The sequence below is a fragment of the Scyliorhinus canicula genome, chromosome 25 (genome assembly GCF_902713615.1).
Source record: "Scyliorhinus canicula chromosome 25, sScyCan1.1, whole genome shotgun sequence".
Classification (NCBI taxonomy): domain Eukaryota; kingdom Metazoa; phylum Chordata; class Chondrichthyes; order Carcharhiniformes; family Scyliorhinidae; genus Scyliorhinus; species Scyliorhinus canicula.
Window position 1 is genome coordinate 5,113,393 of NC_052170.1, and position 13,736 is coordinate 5,127,128.

General features: G+C 50.4%; 1 protein-coding gene across 3 annotated transcripts in view; it reads right to left on the reverse strand.

The window, feature by feature from the left end:
• slc27a1a (solute carrier family 27 member 1a) overlaps nucleotides 1-11,237 on the reverse strand; it is a 46,632-nt gene extending 35,395 nt beyond the window's left edge. Inside the window, exons 1-3 of one of the 3 annotated variants that reach the window (XM_038784694.1) lie at nucleotides 11,166-11,237; nucleotides 4,806-5,167; nucleotides 525-708 (exon numbers count right to left, since the gene is read on the reverse strand). In XM_038784694.1, the coding sequence (XP_038640622.1) occupies nucleotides 525-691 (167 nt within the window). In that variant the 5' untranslated portion in view covers nucleotides 692-708; nucleotides 4,806-5,167; nucleotides 11,166-11,237. Of the gene's footprint in view, nucleotides 1-524; nucleotides 709-984; nucleotides 1,081-4,805; nucleotides 5,168-8,499; nucleotides 8,642-11,165 lie in introns of those variants that run through there. The other 2 variants (XM_038784695.1, XM_038784696.1) reach the window with 2 other exon arrangements.
• Between the last annotated feature and the right edge of the window lie 2,499 nt (nucleotides 11,238-13,736).

Here is a 13,736-nt window from a genome sequence, read left to right on the forward strand (position 1 = left end):
TAAGCCTACTTGTGACAATAATAAAGATTATTATTACTACGAGCTGGATTGCAACATCAGCCAGAGCATCTCCTCCCTAGAACAGATGAACAAATAATAATTTAACAATCTTTATTGCCAAAAGTAGGCTTATATTAACACTGCAGTGAAGTTACTGTGAAAATCCCCTAGTCGCCACATTCCGGCGCCCGTTCAGGACTAATTGGGTAGCTCTTTCTTCAACCCATGATGGTCCAAATGGCCTCCTCCTGGAGTTTCACAGTAACTACATTGCAGTGTTAATGCAAGCCTACTTGTGACACTAATAAAGATGATTATTGTAACATCCTCTGAGGATAGTAGAGGAGCTGGGAGAGGCGAGGACTGCTAATGAGGAACAAAGTAGGCATCACAAACATGACAGAACACAGACATGACAGAACATAGATTTTTGGCAAGAGAACAGCACGATATGCAACATTGGCAATCCGGCAACAGTGTAAAAGGGCGCGTACACGTCACATCAAACGCACGGTACAACTTACAAGAGATCTCTCGGCGCAGTTTTCAATACTATCCGAATAAACCGCCATCCTCCACTTCCCAGATAAATTCCAAAGCTAGCAGCAAAACTCCAGGTCCAGGAAACCCCAAAGAGTTTCATCAACCCGAGAGATCCAAGGGATGCACTATAACTCACCACGCTGTGCATCCTGTCTCAGAGAGAGCCTGTTGAAATAGGTTTGAAAATAAGTTCATTTTAGGTAGCCACGGGATACAACAGATATTTTCACAAGTAACCATTTGGCCTAATTGGCGATGTTAACTTCCACTTGGCCATCGGAGCAGTCGCTAGTCAATTCGGTGAACATTAGGGTTACGTTAGACTTTACATCTGGAAATAATCTAACAGGACAGGTGCAGCCATCATGCTGAGAAGCTTGGATTAGAACACTGGGCCTTTCAACTCTTTCAGCCTCCTCAGCCAATACGATGAAAGCTCACCTTTAACTTCCTACTGTATTGCCAAATCCCTCGATTCCCTGTGTCCAAAACTCTCGCCGTTCTTTGACGAATATACTCAGTGGCTGAGAGCAGGCACGGCTGTAGAATGCTCAACTAAAATGCAACAACCCAGTTGCATTGCGTAACTGATTTCCTTATCATAACTCACTCTGTAATATTAACTTGTTCCGTTAACCGATAGAAAGCAATGGCGTATTTATCTGTAGATGGCTACAAATGGGCTCTGTGGAACAATACTACTCTGTTCTTGATACTAGCTGAAATCCCTGATGTTCTCCTTGCCCTAGAATACTAGGGTTGCCTCGAGTGTGCAGCCCAACCGCACAAGTCAGGTAGTTGTGAGTTTAAAGTTTGCTCCAGAGAATTAAGCTCAAAATCTAGTCCGACACGCCAGTGTAGTAACGAGGGTGTGCTGCTGTATCACGGCTTTCAGATGAAACATCGAAGCGAGGGAGAGTCTGCCCAGAGGTGGATTCCACGCTACTATTTTAATTCACTTTTGGGGAATGTGGGCGTCGTTGGCAGCTCCCCCCCCCTCCCACACCGTCCTGACTTGGAAATATATCGGCCGTTCCCTCACTGCCACTGGGTCCAAATCCTGGAACTCCCTCACTAACAGCACAGTAGATGTACCTACGTCGCAGGGACTGCAATGGTTCAATGCAGGAGCTCACCACCACCTTCTCAAGGGTAATTAGGGATAATAAATGCTGGCCTGTAACTAGCGACGCCCGAATCACTTGAAATATTAAAAAGGGAGAAGCACAGACACAAGAGAAGTAAAAATTCTGCCAATATTTAGGAATAATAATGAAGGTGATGGCCAAATGGGAGGAGGAATTGGGGAAAGAAATGCATCGACCTCGTGCACCAGGTTGGCACCAATACAATTGAAGGTAGTTCACAGAACATATTTGACAAGGTCAAGAATGAGTCATCTATTCGAAAGGGTTGAGGGCATTTGTGAAAGGTGCAGGGTGGGGGGGGAATGGGGCAGGTGCAATCACGTGCACATGTTTTGGTCGTGCCTAAAACTGAGCGAGTTTTGGGGTACCATGTCGACAGTGTTACAGCTAGTCCAAGAACACAGTCCCCCCGGGGACCATACTCAGAGTGTTGGACTTGCCACAGCTCCACAGGGGTGGCAGATGTCTTGGCCTTTGCCTCACTGGTGGCAAGGAGGCAGATCCTATTGGGATGGAGGTCAGTTGCTCCACCCTGTGCCTGGGATGCTTATGGAATTTCTAAGCCTCGAGAAGGTTAACAAGGAGGGTCGGCACGGTGGCGCAGTGGCTAAAACTGCTGCCTCATGGCGCTAAGGCCCGGGTTCACTCCCGGCCCCAGGTCACTGTGTGTGGAGGTTGTCCATTCTCCGTGTTTGCGTGGGTCTGTGGGTAGGTGAATTGGCCATTCTAAATTGTCTCTTAATTGGATTAATTGAAGGGTATGAGGAGGGTTTCATAAGAGACTCACAAAACTCTCAACTTTAATAAACTCACAATTACCTGACTTGTGCGGTTGTGCTGCACACTCGAGGCAACCCTAGTATTCTAGGGTAAGGAGAACATATCTCACTTTAAAGAATTAGCCGCAGTCACAGCTATCAGGTTTGTTTGCTGTATTGGTGGAGTCAAAAAGGAACGCGCTCGGAGACTTTCCGATGGCACAGCCTGCGGCTTTTGAAGGCACCAACGTTACTGCCTTTTCTGTCGCTGCTGTCTTACTTTCCGCAGTCAGCATTTTAACCTTCTCGAGGGACAAACCATTCCACATGACTCCTCACAACTAAAGCTCCTTTTCCAGAAATGGTGGTGGCGGTCTTGGGTTGATGAGCCAGACCCTGCTCTACTGTTTGATGACATGCATCCCGAGGAGGTTAAGACAATCACCTTCCTTACTTTGGAAAAGACCCATTCAATTGGGATTGCCCTTTCGATGGTTTCAGGACGGGTATAGTTGACAACCTTTTGTCGGAGATGTGTCATGTTGTTTGTGTTAGTCAGTTTTTGGAACCCACAAACCAGTTATCTGACCTTCAGTGACCACTTTTCCAGCACAGTGGAAAAGCCAAGTTCAAAATAGTCCACATTGAAAGAAGTTTGTATCTTAAAAGTTAGGACATGTCGTTAGTGGGCAGGACACCACCATGGTTTTATGGTGCTGAGCTTGCATACTCTCCCCCCCCATCCCCCGCAATCAAATCTTTCACCCCAACATTAGCAATGCCTCCCCCTGGTCAAAATGCTTCACTGCAACATTGATGTCGCTGAAGAGGTTCTTATAGTCATGTAAAGTTTTGGGAAAGAAGATGCACACTGGTCTTAGAATCATTACAGTGCGGAAGGAGGCCATACGGGCTATCGGGTCTCCACCTACCCTTGGAAAGAGCACCCTACCCAAGTCCACACCTCCACCCTATCCCCGTAACCCTACCCCACCTTTGTTTTTTGGACAGTAAGGGGAAATTTATCATGGCCAATCCACCTAACCTGCACATCTTTGGACTTGTGGGAGGAAACCGGAGCACCCGGAGGAAACCCACGCAGACACGGGGAGAACGTGCAGACTCCACACAGACAGTGACCCAAGCCGGAATTGAACCCGGGTCCCTGGAGCTGTGAAGCAACAGTGCTAACCACTGTGCGACCGTGACGATCACATCAAACATGCAAAACTATGTGCCCGCCCCGCTTGATTAAAACCCACCTCTTTGAGCAAATTTTTGATGGTCTGATCTATTGATTCCTGATGTGCTTCAGAGGCATATTTTGTTTAAAACACCCTCGTGAAGCGTCATGGGACATTTTATTACGCTAAAGGCGCTATATAAATACAGGTTGATCTTGCCATTTGGAACTGCATACAATCGAAAATAAATTAAAAAGCTGGGGAAGATGGAAATGATTCTATGGAGGCCATTCAGCCCATTGATCCCGAATCAGCCTGATAAAAGAGTAAATCTCGATGCATGACACCACTCTACTCCCCCCGTGGCCAGGCAAACATTTTCCTTTTACAAGCGTTTATCCAGCTCACTTTGGAAAGTCTATTGAATCTGCTTCCACCAACCTTTCAGGAAGCACCTTCCATATCATGGCAACTCACTCTACTCATCTGCCACTGGTTCTTTTGCCTTCAACTTGTGCCCTCTGGTCACTGGCACTGCTGTCACTGAAAACATCCTTCCCCTTACTTACTTCATCAAAACCCCTCTATTAAATCTCCTCTACGCGGAGAACAATCGCAACCTCAGCAGTCGCCCCACATAACCAAACTCCCTCGCCCGTGGACCGTGAAGAGGCCACAGACTGCCAACGTCATGATTCATTGCCCACTTTTTAACCGTATGCTTCAGAAGTTCTGCTCCCACCCACTGGCCCTTTGGGCACCATGCAGTCTCCTGATCTGAGCAACACCAATCAAAACCCTGACAACGGAGGCAGCAAGACGCACCATTCTGAAACAAGCAACACACACACAACAAAAAAATAAATCACTCCGGGGATAAAACACTCCATTGTTTCAATTCCCAGAGTAGCCTGCATTGGAAACGTTGAGGGCTTTTGCATTCCAAGATTGAAAAGGAACGGCCCACTCTCCCTTCATCTTGAATGGAGAGTTTCGCGATTTGGCATCAAGTGCAATGACAGAAGTCATATTAATTTAAATATGGGGTGGTGACATAAACACCAAGTGAGTGAGTACTGTAAACATGCATCAACCTCACCTCCCCAGCCGGCTAAGCCTTTTTAAGTGAAAAGCTACTTTACCCAAGCCAAGATAAAGTTAGGGCAACTCACCAGTTCCACAACAACAACGTCTTAAGGATTCCTTCACTCCTGTGACATCCAGACGACAGACTAAAGTGAACCTTCCCTCTGGGAGCAGCTTCTTTTCGTGGTTTGTTGGTATCCCCTGGCAGGAGAGGATGACAGTTCGGACTGGAAGGAAGATCCCAGTTGCATGCAGCAGCCTTCCTGTTTTAATCTACTTCACTCGACACAAAGATCCTTCATTCTGGCTCTGCGGAGGAGCTCACAGGCAGTGCTCCAGCCTGGCTCGGGTCTATTTCCAAACAAGCCCTTCACTCGCTGGAACCTTTTCAGCAAACAGAGCTCTCTGCTGGCCCCTCCCCTTGCCCATTCACAGGGACGGGCTTGGACTGAAAGCAAAAAAAAAACACAAATTCAAATCCAAATGGGTCCTATCGTCACACTTTAAAAAATAAATAAAAACAGGGCTGCTCTCAAGGGTAGTTGGTTTTGTATCCCAACAAGGTGACTGCTCTCTCTCGGTACTAACGGGTTGTTTGGAATGCCAATGGCTTTGAAATGTGAACAGCTCTAGCTTTGAACAACACACAGGAGGATTGAGCGACAATAGGGTTCAGAATAAAGCACAAGAACAGAGCCCAGGGGGTGAGGTTACAATGAACACGAGCCATGCGAGGCCCAACTATTTTATACATTTTCAGCTGACCCAGTTGGGCAATGTTAGCTCTGGGAAGTGGGACAATTCCCGTCCCCAGGAATCTGGCACACGCGTCAGGTCCTCCGGAATGAAGTAACCAAACTTTTTCCACATTACAACACTGTTTCAATGCAACTGCTGGCCCTGTCACACATTTCCACACAGAAAGAACAAGGGGATGTCTCAATGGCTGCAAAAGGTTACCAACGAGTTTTAATGTGCTCGTCAAATCAATCCAGAGGCTCCCCCCCCCCCCCCTTCCCCTTCCCCTCCTCACTCCCCCACCCACGGCCCTGGCAGACACACCTGCAGCTAGAGATTGTGCCGGGAGCCCAGGTGTAGGACAGCACCACCTGCTGGACGGTAAAGGATGAGGTACCTGGTGCAGAACCAGTTAAAGCAGAATACTGTACCATTCATTCTGGCGGGTTGAACATCATAAGGAGATGGGAAGGAGGAAGCCTGCACAGCATTTCAGCATATATCTGGATCCCAGGAGGAATGAAGAGAGGAAAGCAAGAAGAAGATTGCCTATAGCTGCATTAGTGAAACAGATAAAAAGAACAAGAAAGGCCGAGATGTGAAGAGCAAGAGAGTGAGTGAGGGCGAGGGATGACAGGTTTTATACTTGCTGGACCATAGAATTTACAGTGCAGGAGGCAGCCATTCAGCCCATTGAGTCTACACCGGCCCCTGATGTTGCATCTTACCTTGGATGAATAAATAAAGGCAGCGTACCAAACTAGTTTAAAAAAAACATCTTGTAGCAACAATACAGAACCCAGAGCTTGGCATGGGAGTTTGCCTTTGTGGTGAATACAGTAGTCCCCCTTTATAACGCGGGTGTTGGGGTCCAAGACAGCCACCCGCATTGCATCCAAGCCGCGGATATCCACAATGGGGGTTTTAAATTTATTTAAAAATCTATGCATGCGCTTCCCATTGTGAGTCTACGGGGGGCGGGGGTGTAGTCCATCTGGTCCAGGTGATTTATCCGCCGTCAGACCCTTCAGTTTCCCCAGAACCTTCTCCTTGGCGATGGTCACTACACTCACCTCTGCCCTCTGGTTATTCTGGAGCTCTGGCATCCCACTGGTGTCTTCCACCGTGAAGATTGATGCAAAGTAATTATTCAGTCCCTCTGTCATTTCTTTGTTTCCTATTACTACTTCTCCAGCCACATTTTCCAGTGGTCCAAGTCCATTTTTGCCTCTATTACCTTTTATATATTGAAACAAAACTCTTCCCATCTTCTTTTATATTACCAGCCAGCTTGCACTCATACCCATCTTCTTCCCGATTGCTTTTTTAGTTGTCCTCTGATCGCTTTTAAAGGCTTCCCAATCTTCTAGCTTCCCACTAATCCTTGCCACTTTGTATGCTTTTTCTTTTATGCTGTCCTTGACTTCTCTCGTCAGCCATGGACGGCTCGTCCTCCCCTTAGTGTGTTTCCCCCTCCTTGGGATGAATTTCTGTTGTGCCTCCCAAATAAACCCCCAAAACTCCTGCCATTGTCTTCCCTGCTCAGCTCTTTTTCCAATCAACTCTGGCCAGCTCCTCCCTCATGTCTTTGCAGTTACCCTTATTTAATTGTAATACCGTTACACCTGATTGCAGCTTCTCCCTCTCAAACTGCAGGGTAAATTCTGTCATATTGTGGTCACTGCTCTCTCAGGATTCCTTCACCTTAAGTTCCCTAATCAAGTCTGCCTCATTACACATCACCAAATCCAGAATTGCCTGTTCCCTCGTAGGCTCTGTCACAAGCTGCTCCAAAAAGAAATCTCTTATCTCTTAGACATTCCACAAATTTCCTTTTCTTGGGAGCCACTACCAATCTGATTTTCCCAGTCCACCTGCATATTGAAGTCCCCCATGATTATTGTGATATTGCCGTTTTAACATGCTTTCTCCGATCTCCTGATTTAGTTGCTGCCCCACATCCTGACTACTGCAAGGGGGCCTGTACATAATTCCCATCAGGTTCTTTTTACCTTTGCGATTCCTCAACTCTACCCACGCAGACTCTATGCCTCATGATCCGATACCGCTTCTTGCTATCGATTTAATTTCATTCCTTACTAACAATCCAACCTCGCCCCCTTTGCCCATCTGCCTGTCCTTTCGATACTTAGATCCCAGCCCCGATCCGCTTGCAACCTCATCTCTGTGATGCCCGCATCATACGGCCAATTTCAATGTGCGAACAAGCTCATTTACCTTGTTTAGTATACTGCGTGCTTTTAGGTACAACACCCTCAGTCCTGCATAGACCACCTCCCTTCTCATATTTATCCCCTTATTTGCTCTGCCTGAGGTTAGATTCCTGCCACTTTCTATACTCTGTTCTTTTACGTGGTCTTGAAGCTTTACTAACCTATCCCGAGCCCTCTGCTCCTTTAATTAGTTTAAAATCCTCGTCATTAACCCGCACTTCTACTCTCTCCTTTAACTTTGATTTTCTAATTCTCCATGTAATTGAACCCCCAACTATTTTGTTTAAAGCCCTGTCTATAACCCTAGTTATACAATACATTAACGCTGCAATGAAGTTGCTGCGAAAATCCCCTAGTCGCCACATTCCGGCGCCTGTTCGGGTAGACAGAGGGAGAATTCAGAATGTCCAATTCACCTAACAGCACATCTTTCGGGACTTGAGGGGGGAAACCGGAGCACCCGGAGGAAACCCACGCAGACACGGGGAGAACGTGCAGACTCCGCACAGAGTGACCCAAGACGAATCGAATCTGGAACCCTGGCGCCGTGAGGCAGCAGTGCTAACCACTGTGCTACCAATTTGTCAGGACTCTGGTCCCAGCATGGTTCAGATGAAGACCGCCCCATCGGAACAGGTCCCCTCTTCCTCAGAACTATTGCCAATGTCCCATGAATTCAAACCCATTCCTTCCACACCAATCTTTGAGCAGCACTGAATCTTATTGACCCTGTGCCAATTAGCTCATGGCTCAGATAGTAATTCAGAGATTATTAAATTTTAGTTCTGTTTTTCAATTTATCTCCTACCTGTTAATACTCCCTCAGCAGAACCTCTGCCCTTGTTCTACCTGTGTCGTTGGTATCTACATGGACCACGACAACTGGATTTTTGCCCTTCCAAGTTCCTCTGCAGCCCAGATGCGATATCCCGAAACCTGGCACCAGGTAGGCAACACAACATTTGGGATTCTCGATCCTGGTCACAAAGAACAGTGTCAATGCCGCTAACTATACGATCCCCAATTACAACTACATTTCGTTTTTCCCCCCTCACTTGAACTGCCTCCTGTACCACGGTGCTGTGATCAGTTTGCTCATCCTCACTGCAGTCCCTGGTCCCATCCACACAGGGAGCAAGAATCCCAAACCTGTTGGACAGGGACAAGGGCTGAGGCTCCTGAAATCCTACCTCCTGGATCCTTCCACCTGCCTCACTCTCAGCCACACCCTCCTTTCCTTGACCGCTGGCCGATTTCAGGGTCTTTAATCTAAAGGGTGCGACTGCCTCCTGGAACACAGTGTCCAGGTCCCTCTCCCCCTCCCTGATGTGTCGCAGCCTCCGAAGCTCAGAATCCAGCTCATCAACGCTGAGCCGGAGTTCCTCAAACAACCAACACTTACTACAGATGTGGTCACTGGGAACCACAATGGGGTCCACCAGCTCCCACATCACGCAGGAACAGTGCATCGTGACCCTCCATCTGTATTTTATTTAATTAGTTTTTAACTTGTTTTTTAAAACTTTTTTATTTGAACTTTTTTTTTAAAATTCTATTACCTGTCTCAAAGGACTTTATAACCAGTAATATAAATGGATTTTCAAATTTAGCACAGTTTCCCTATTAGCCAATCAAATCACAGCCTTCCTGCGGTGTCCACTCTGGATTTAAGTCCCTCTTTGGGACTTGATAGTCATGGACGGTGCGCCAGTAATCTTGTCAAACGCCAAGTCCTACTAATACACCCGATGGCAGGCGGTAAGAGCAGGAGAATTTCCTGGACAGCTACACTGCAGAAGGCAATGGCAAACCACTGCAGTGGTTTGCAGAGTGTCAATGCAATGAAGCCCATGCTTGCTAATTGTCCTCTCAGGACTTTGTACCTGAAGAAGCACATTAAACACTAAAAAATAAATGGCAGGAGCTCGGGGCAATTAAATACTGGAACGAGGGGCTGAATGCTCTGCATGGCCCCTTGCAGAGTTGATCTTAAGAGGGGTACAGATTCCAGAAACAATTCACAATGTCACGATAACAGCAGATTGTCTCCCATCATTGCACCCACGCTCTGTTCTTTGAAGTCTCGATTTGATGCCCCACATTCTTCGCTAACTTGTTGCTCATTTTACCCCGATATCCTCACCCGAGGGCTCGTTACTGTACCCCCCCCCCCCCCCCAAAATCAAGACATCTGGTACAGAACATGCAGTGCAGGAGGCCATTCGGCCCATCGAGTCTGCACCTTAGTATGGTTGGATATGGGGGTTTGGAGTTGGGGTGTCGGAGTGGCGGGGAGGCGGGGTGTCGGAGTGGCGGGGAGGCGGGGTGTCGGAGTGGCGGGGAGGAGGGGTGTCGGAGTGGCGGGGAGGAGGGGTGTCGGAGTGGCGGGGAGGGGGGGTGTCGGAGTGGCGGGGAGGGGGGGTGTCGGAGTGGCGGGGAGGGGGGTGTCGGAGTGGCGGGCTGTCAGAGTGGCGGGGAGGGGGGTGTCGGAGTGGCGGGGAGGGGGGGGTCGGAGTGGCGGGGGGGGTCGGAGTGGCGGGGGGGTCGGAGTGGCGGGGGGGTCGGAGTGGCGGGGGGGTCGGAGTGGCGGGGGGGGTCGGAGTGGCGGGGGGGGGGTCGGAGTGGCTGGGGAGGGGGGGTGTCGGAGTGGCGGGGAGGAGGGGTGTCGGAGTGGCGGGGAGGGGGGGTGTCGGAGTGGCGGGGAGGGGGGGGTGTCGGAGTGGCGGGGAGGGGGGGTGTCGGAGTGGCGGGGAGGGGGGGTGTCGGAGTGGCGGGGAGGGGGGGTGTCGGAGTGGCTGGGGGGGGTGTCGGAGTGGCTGGGGAGGGGGTCAGAGTGGCTAGGGGAGGGGGTCGGAGTGGCTGGGGGAGGGGTCGGAGTGGCTGGGGGGGGGTGTCGGAGTGGCTGGGGAGGGGGTCGGAGTGGCGGGGGAGGGGGTCGGAGGAGGGGGTCGGAGTGGCGGGGGAGGGGTCGGAGTGGCTGGGGGAGGGGGTCGGAGTGGCTGGGGGGGAGGGGGTCGGAGTGGCGGGGGAGGGGGTCGGAGTGGCGGGGGAGGGGGTCGGAGTGGCGGGGGAGGGGTCGGAGTGGCTGGGGGAGGGGTCGGAGTGGCGGGGGAGGGGGTCGGAGTGGCGGGGGAGGGGGTCGGAGTGGCGGGGGAGGGGGTCGGAGTGGCGGGGGAGGGGGTCGGAGTGGCGGGGAAGGGGTCGGAGTGGCGGGGGGGAGGGGTCGGAGTGGCTGGGGGAGGGGGTCGGAGTGGCTGGGGGGGGGGTGTCGGAGTGGCGGGGGAGGGGGTCGGAGTGGCGGGGGAGGGGGTCGGAGTGGCGGGGGAGGGGGTCGGAGTGGCGGGGGAGGGGTCGGAGTGGCTGGGGGAGGGGGTCGGGGTGGCTGGGGGTCGGAGTGGCGGGGGAGGGGGTCGGAGTGACTGGGGGGGAGGGGGTCGGAGTGGCTGGGGTTGTGAGGGCCAGGTTCCCACTCACCCCCGGCTCCCGCTCCGTTTCCAAGGCTCCCGCCGTCCGCCTGCAGCGCGACTGCGCCGCATCTGACGGCCGCCCATTGGCCAGGGCTCTCCGGCCCGCCCCCGCACTCTGATTGGCCGGCGCTGCCTCCCTCCCGCGGCATGCCGGGAGCTGTAGTCCCCGGGCCGCGAGGCCACCCTCTGCTCGCCAGGCTCCAGCGCAAGGCGGCTGGACTACAACCCCCAGAGAGCACTGCGGCTGGTCTACCACCCCCAGAAAGCAGCGCGGCTGGACTACAGCCCCCAGAGGGCAGCGCGACTGGACACACCTGGAGCAGAGTCGATGCATTCAGCCAGGTGAGTTGGAGTCAGCTCACCTGGATCCACCTGATGCTTCAAATGGATTGAACTAAGTCCAATTAGACCACATTGCCTACTTTTGTACAAAACCAAAAAATACTTGAATACATTTGCCAAAATGTGCGTCACTTATTTTTTTTATAAATTTAAAGTACCCAATTATTTTTCTTTTTCCAATTAAGGGGCAATTTAGTGTGGCCAATCCACCTACCCTGCGCGTCTTTGGGTTGTGGGGGTGAGACCCATGCAGACACGGAGAGAATGTGCAAACTCCACACAGACAGTGACCCGGGTCCTCGGTGCCGTGAGGCAGCGGTGCTAACCACTGTGCCACGTGCTGCCGCAAAATGTGCATTTCTGACATCTGACACATTTCATTAACATGTTAGTCCATAGAATTCCTGCAGTGCAGAAGGAGGCCATTCGGCCCAACGAGTCTGTGCCGAACCTCTGAAAGAGCACTCCACCCATTCCTGTGAGCAGCATTTGACACTGAGAGACAGGATTAGGTCAGAGGTGATTTGTACGGAGCATCGTGATGGAAGGAATTCCAGAGTTTAAGGCCACGGCAGCTGGAAGCGCAGTCACCAATGATGAAGCAATAGGGATGCTCAAGCAAATTGAGTTATAGCTCAGTTAACCAGTATGGATATGACGCTGGAGGAGATCATAGAGATTGAGTGAGGTCAAGAAGGGATTAAAAACAATCTTTTTAAAAATTCATTTACGGGATCTGGGCGTCACTGGTTAGGCTAACACTTATTGCCCATCCATAGGTGAGTGTTATTGGAGCTGTACTCATCCAAGCCTGTGGGGACTATTCAATTACACTCCTGACTTGTGCCTTGTAGATGGTGGACAGGCTTTGGGGGGGTGGGGGGGGGGGGGGGGGGGCAGAAGGTGAGTTACTTGCTGTAAGATTCCCCCAGGATGTTGATCGTGGGGGATTCAGCGATGGTAATGCATTGAATGTCAAGGACAGTGGTTAGATCCTCTCTTGTAGGAGATGGTCATTGCCTGGCACTTGTGTGGCATGAATGTAACTTGCCACTTGTCAGCCCAAGCCTGGATATTGTCCAGGTCTTGCTGCATTTGGACATGAACTGTCTGCGAATAGTGCTGAACATTGTGTAGTCACCCACAAACATCCTCACTTCTGACCTTATGATGGAAGGGAGGTCATTAATGAAGCAGCTGACGATGGTTGGGCCTCGGACACTGCCCAGAGGAACTCCTGCAGTGATGTCTTGGAGCTGAGATGATTGACCTCCAACCACCACAACCATCTTTCTTTGTGCCGGGTATGACTCCAACCAGCGGAGAGTTTCTCCCCTGATTCCCATTGACTCCAGTTTAGCTCGGGCTCCTTGATGCTATACTCGGTCAAATGCTGCCTTGATGTCAAGGGCAGTCAATCTCACCTCTGGCATTCAGCTCTTTTGTCCATATTTGAACCAAGGCTGTAATGAGGTCAGGGGTTGAGTGACCCTGATGAAACCCAGACTGAACTAAGATGGGAAAACTAAAACTGTATTGTCACGCTGAGTATATCTGATGAACTGACGGGCACTGATTCGAGTGCTGCCAAAATCACCACAAGTACAGCAGAAAGCATGAATTTAACCAGTGAGATTGAAAGTTACAATGAAGTTATTAATGAACAAGGAGAGAGACAGTTTTCTGTAGCCAATTGAAAAGTTACTGAAAACGTTTGTGGGTCTTGTGAGACGGGGAATTGTTCTGCAGTGCAACCCCGTGGCCATAGCGAGGAACTGCACCGTTACCAACCCTGAGTGATTCACAACAACAACCTGCATTTACATTGCCCCCTGACATGTAAGAAAACTCACCGAGCCACCCACAGGAACGTCATCAAGCAACATTTCACACCCACCCACATAAGGAAATCTTAGGGCAGTTGTTCAAAGGCTTGACTGAAGAGAAAGGTTTTTCAGGAGCGTTATAATGGAGGAGTAAGCGATGTGGAGAGATTAGGGGGAGAATCCCAGAGTTTAAGGCCCCAGAGAGTGTAGGGCCTGCTGCCAATGATGGAGCCATGAAAATCAAGAATAGCCGGAGTCGGCGGAACATGGTGATCTCGCAGGCTTGTGAAGGCGAAAGAAAATGATAGAATTCAGGATGAAATTAGGCCATTAGTGATATGAATGCAGAGTAAAAAGCTTTGAACGTTTGATCAGCTGTACAGGGCGTTCATTAGACCACAGCGAGAGGA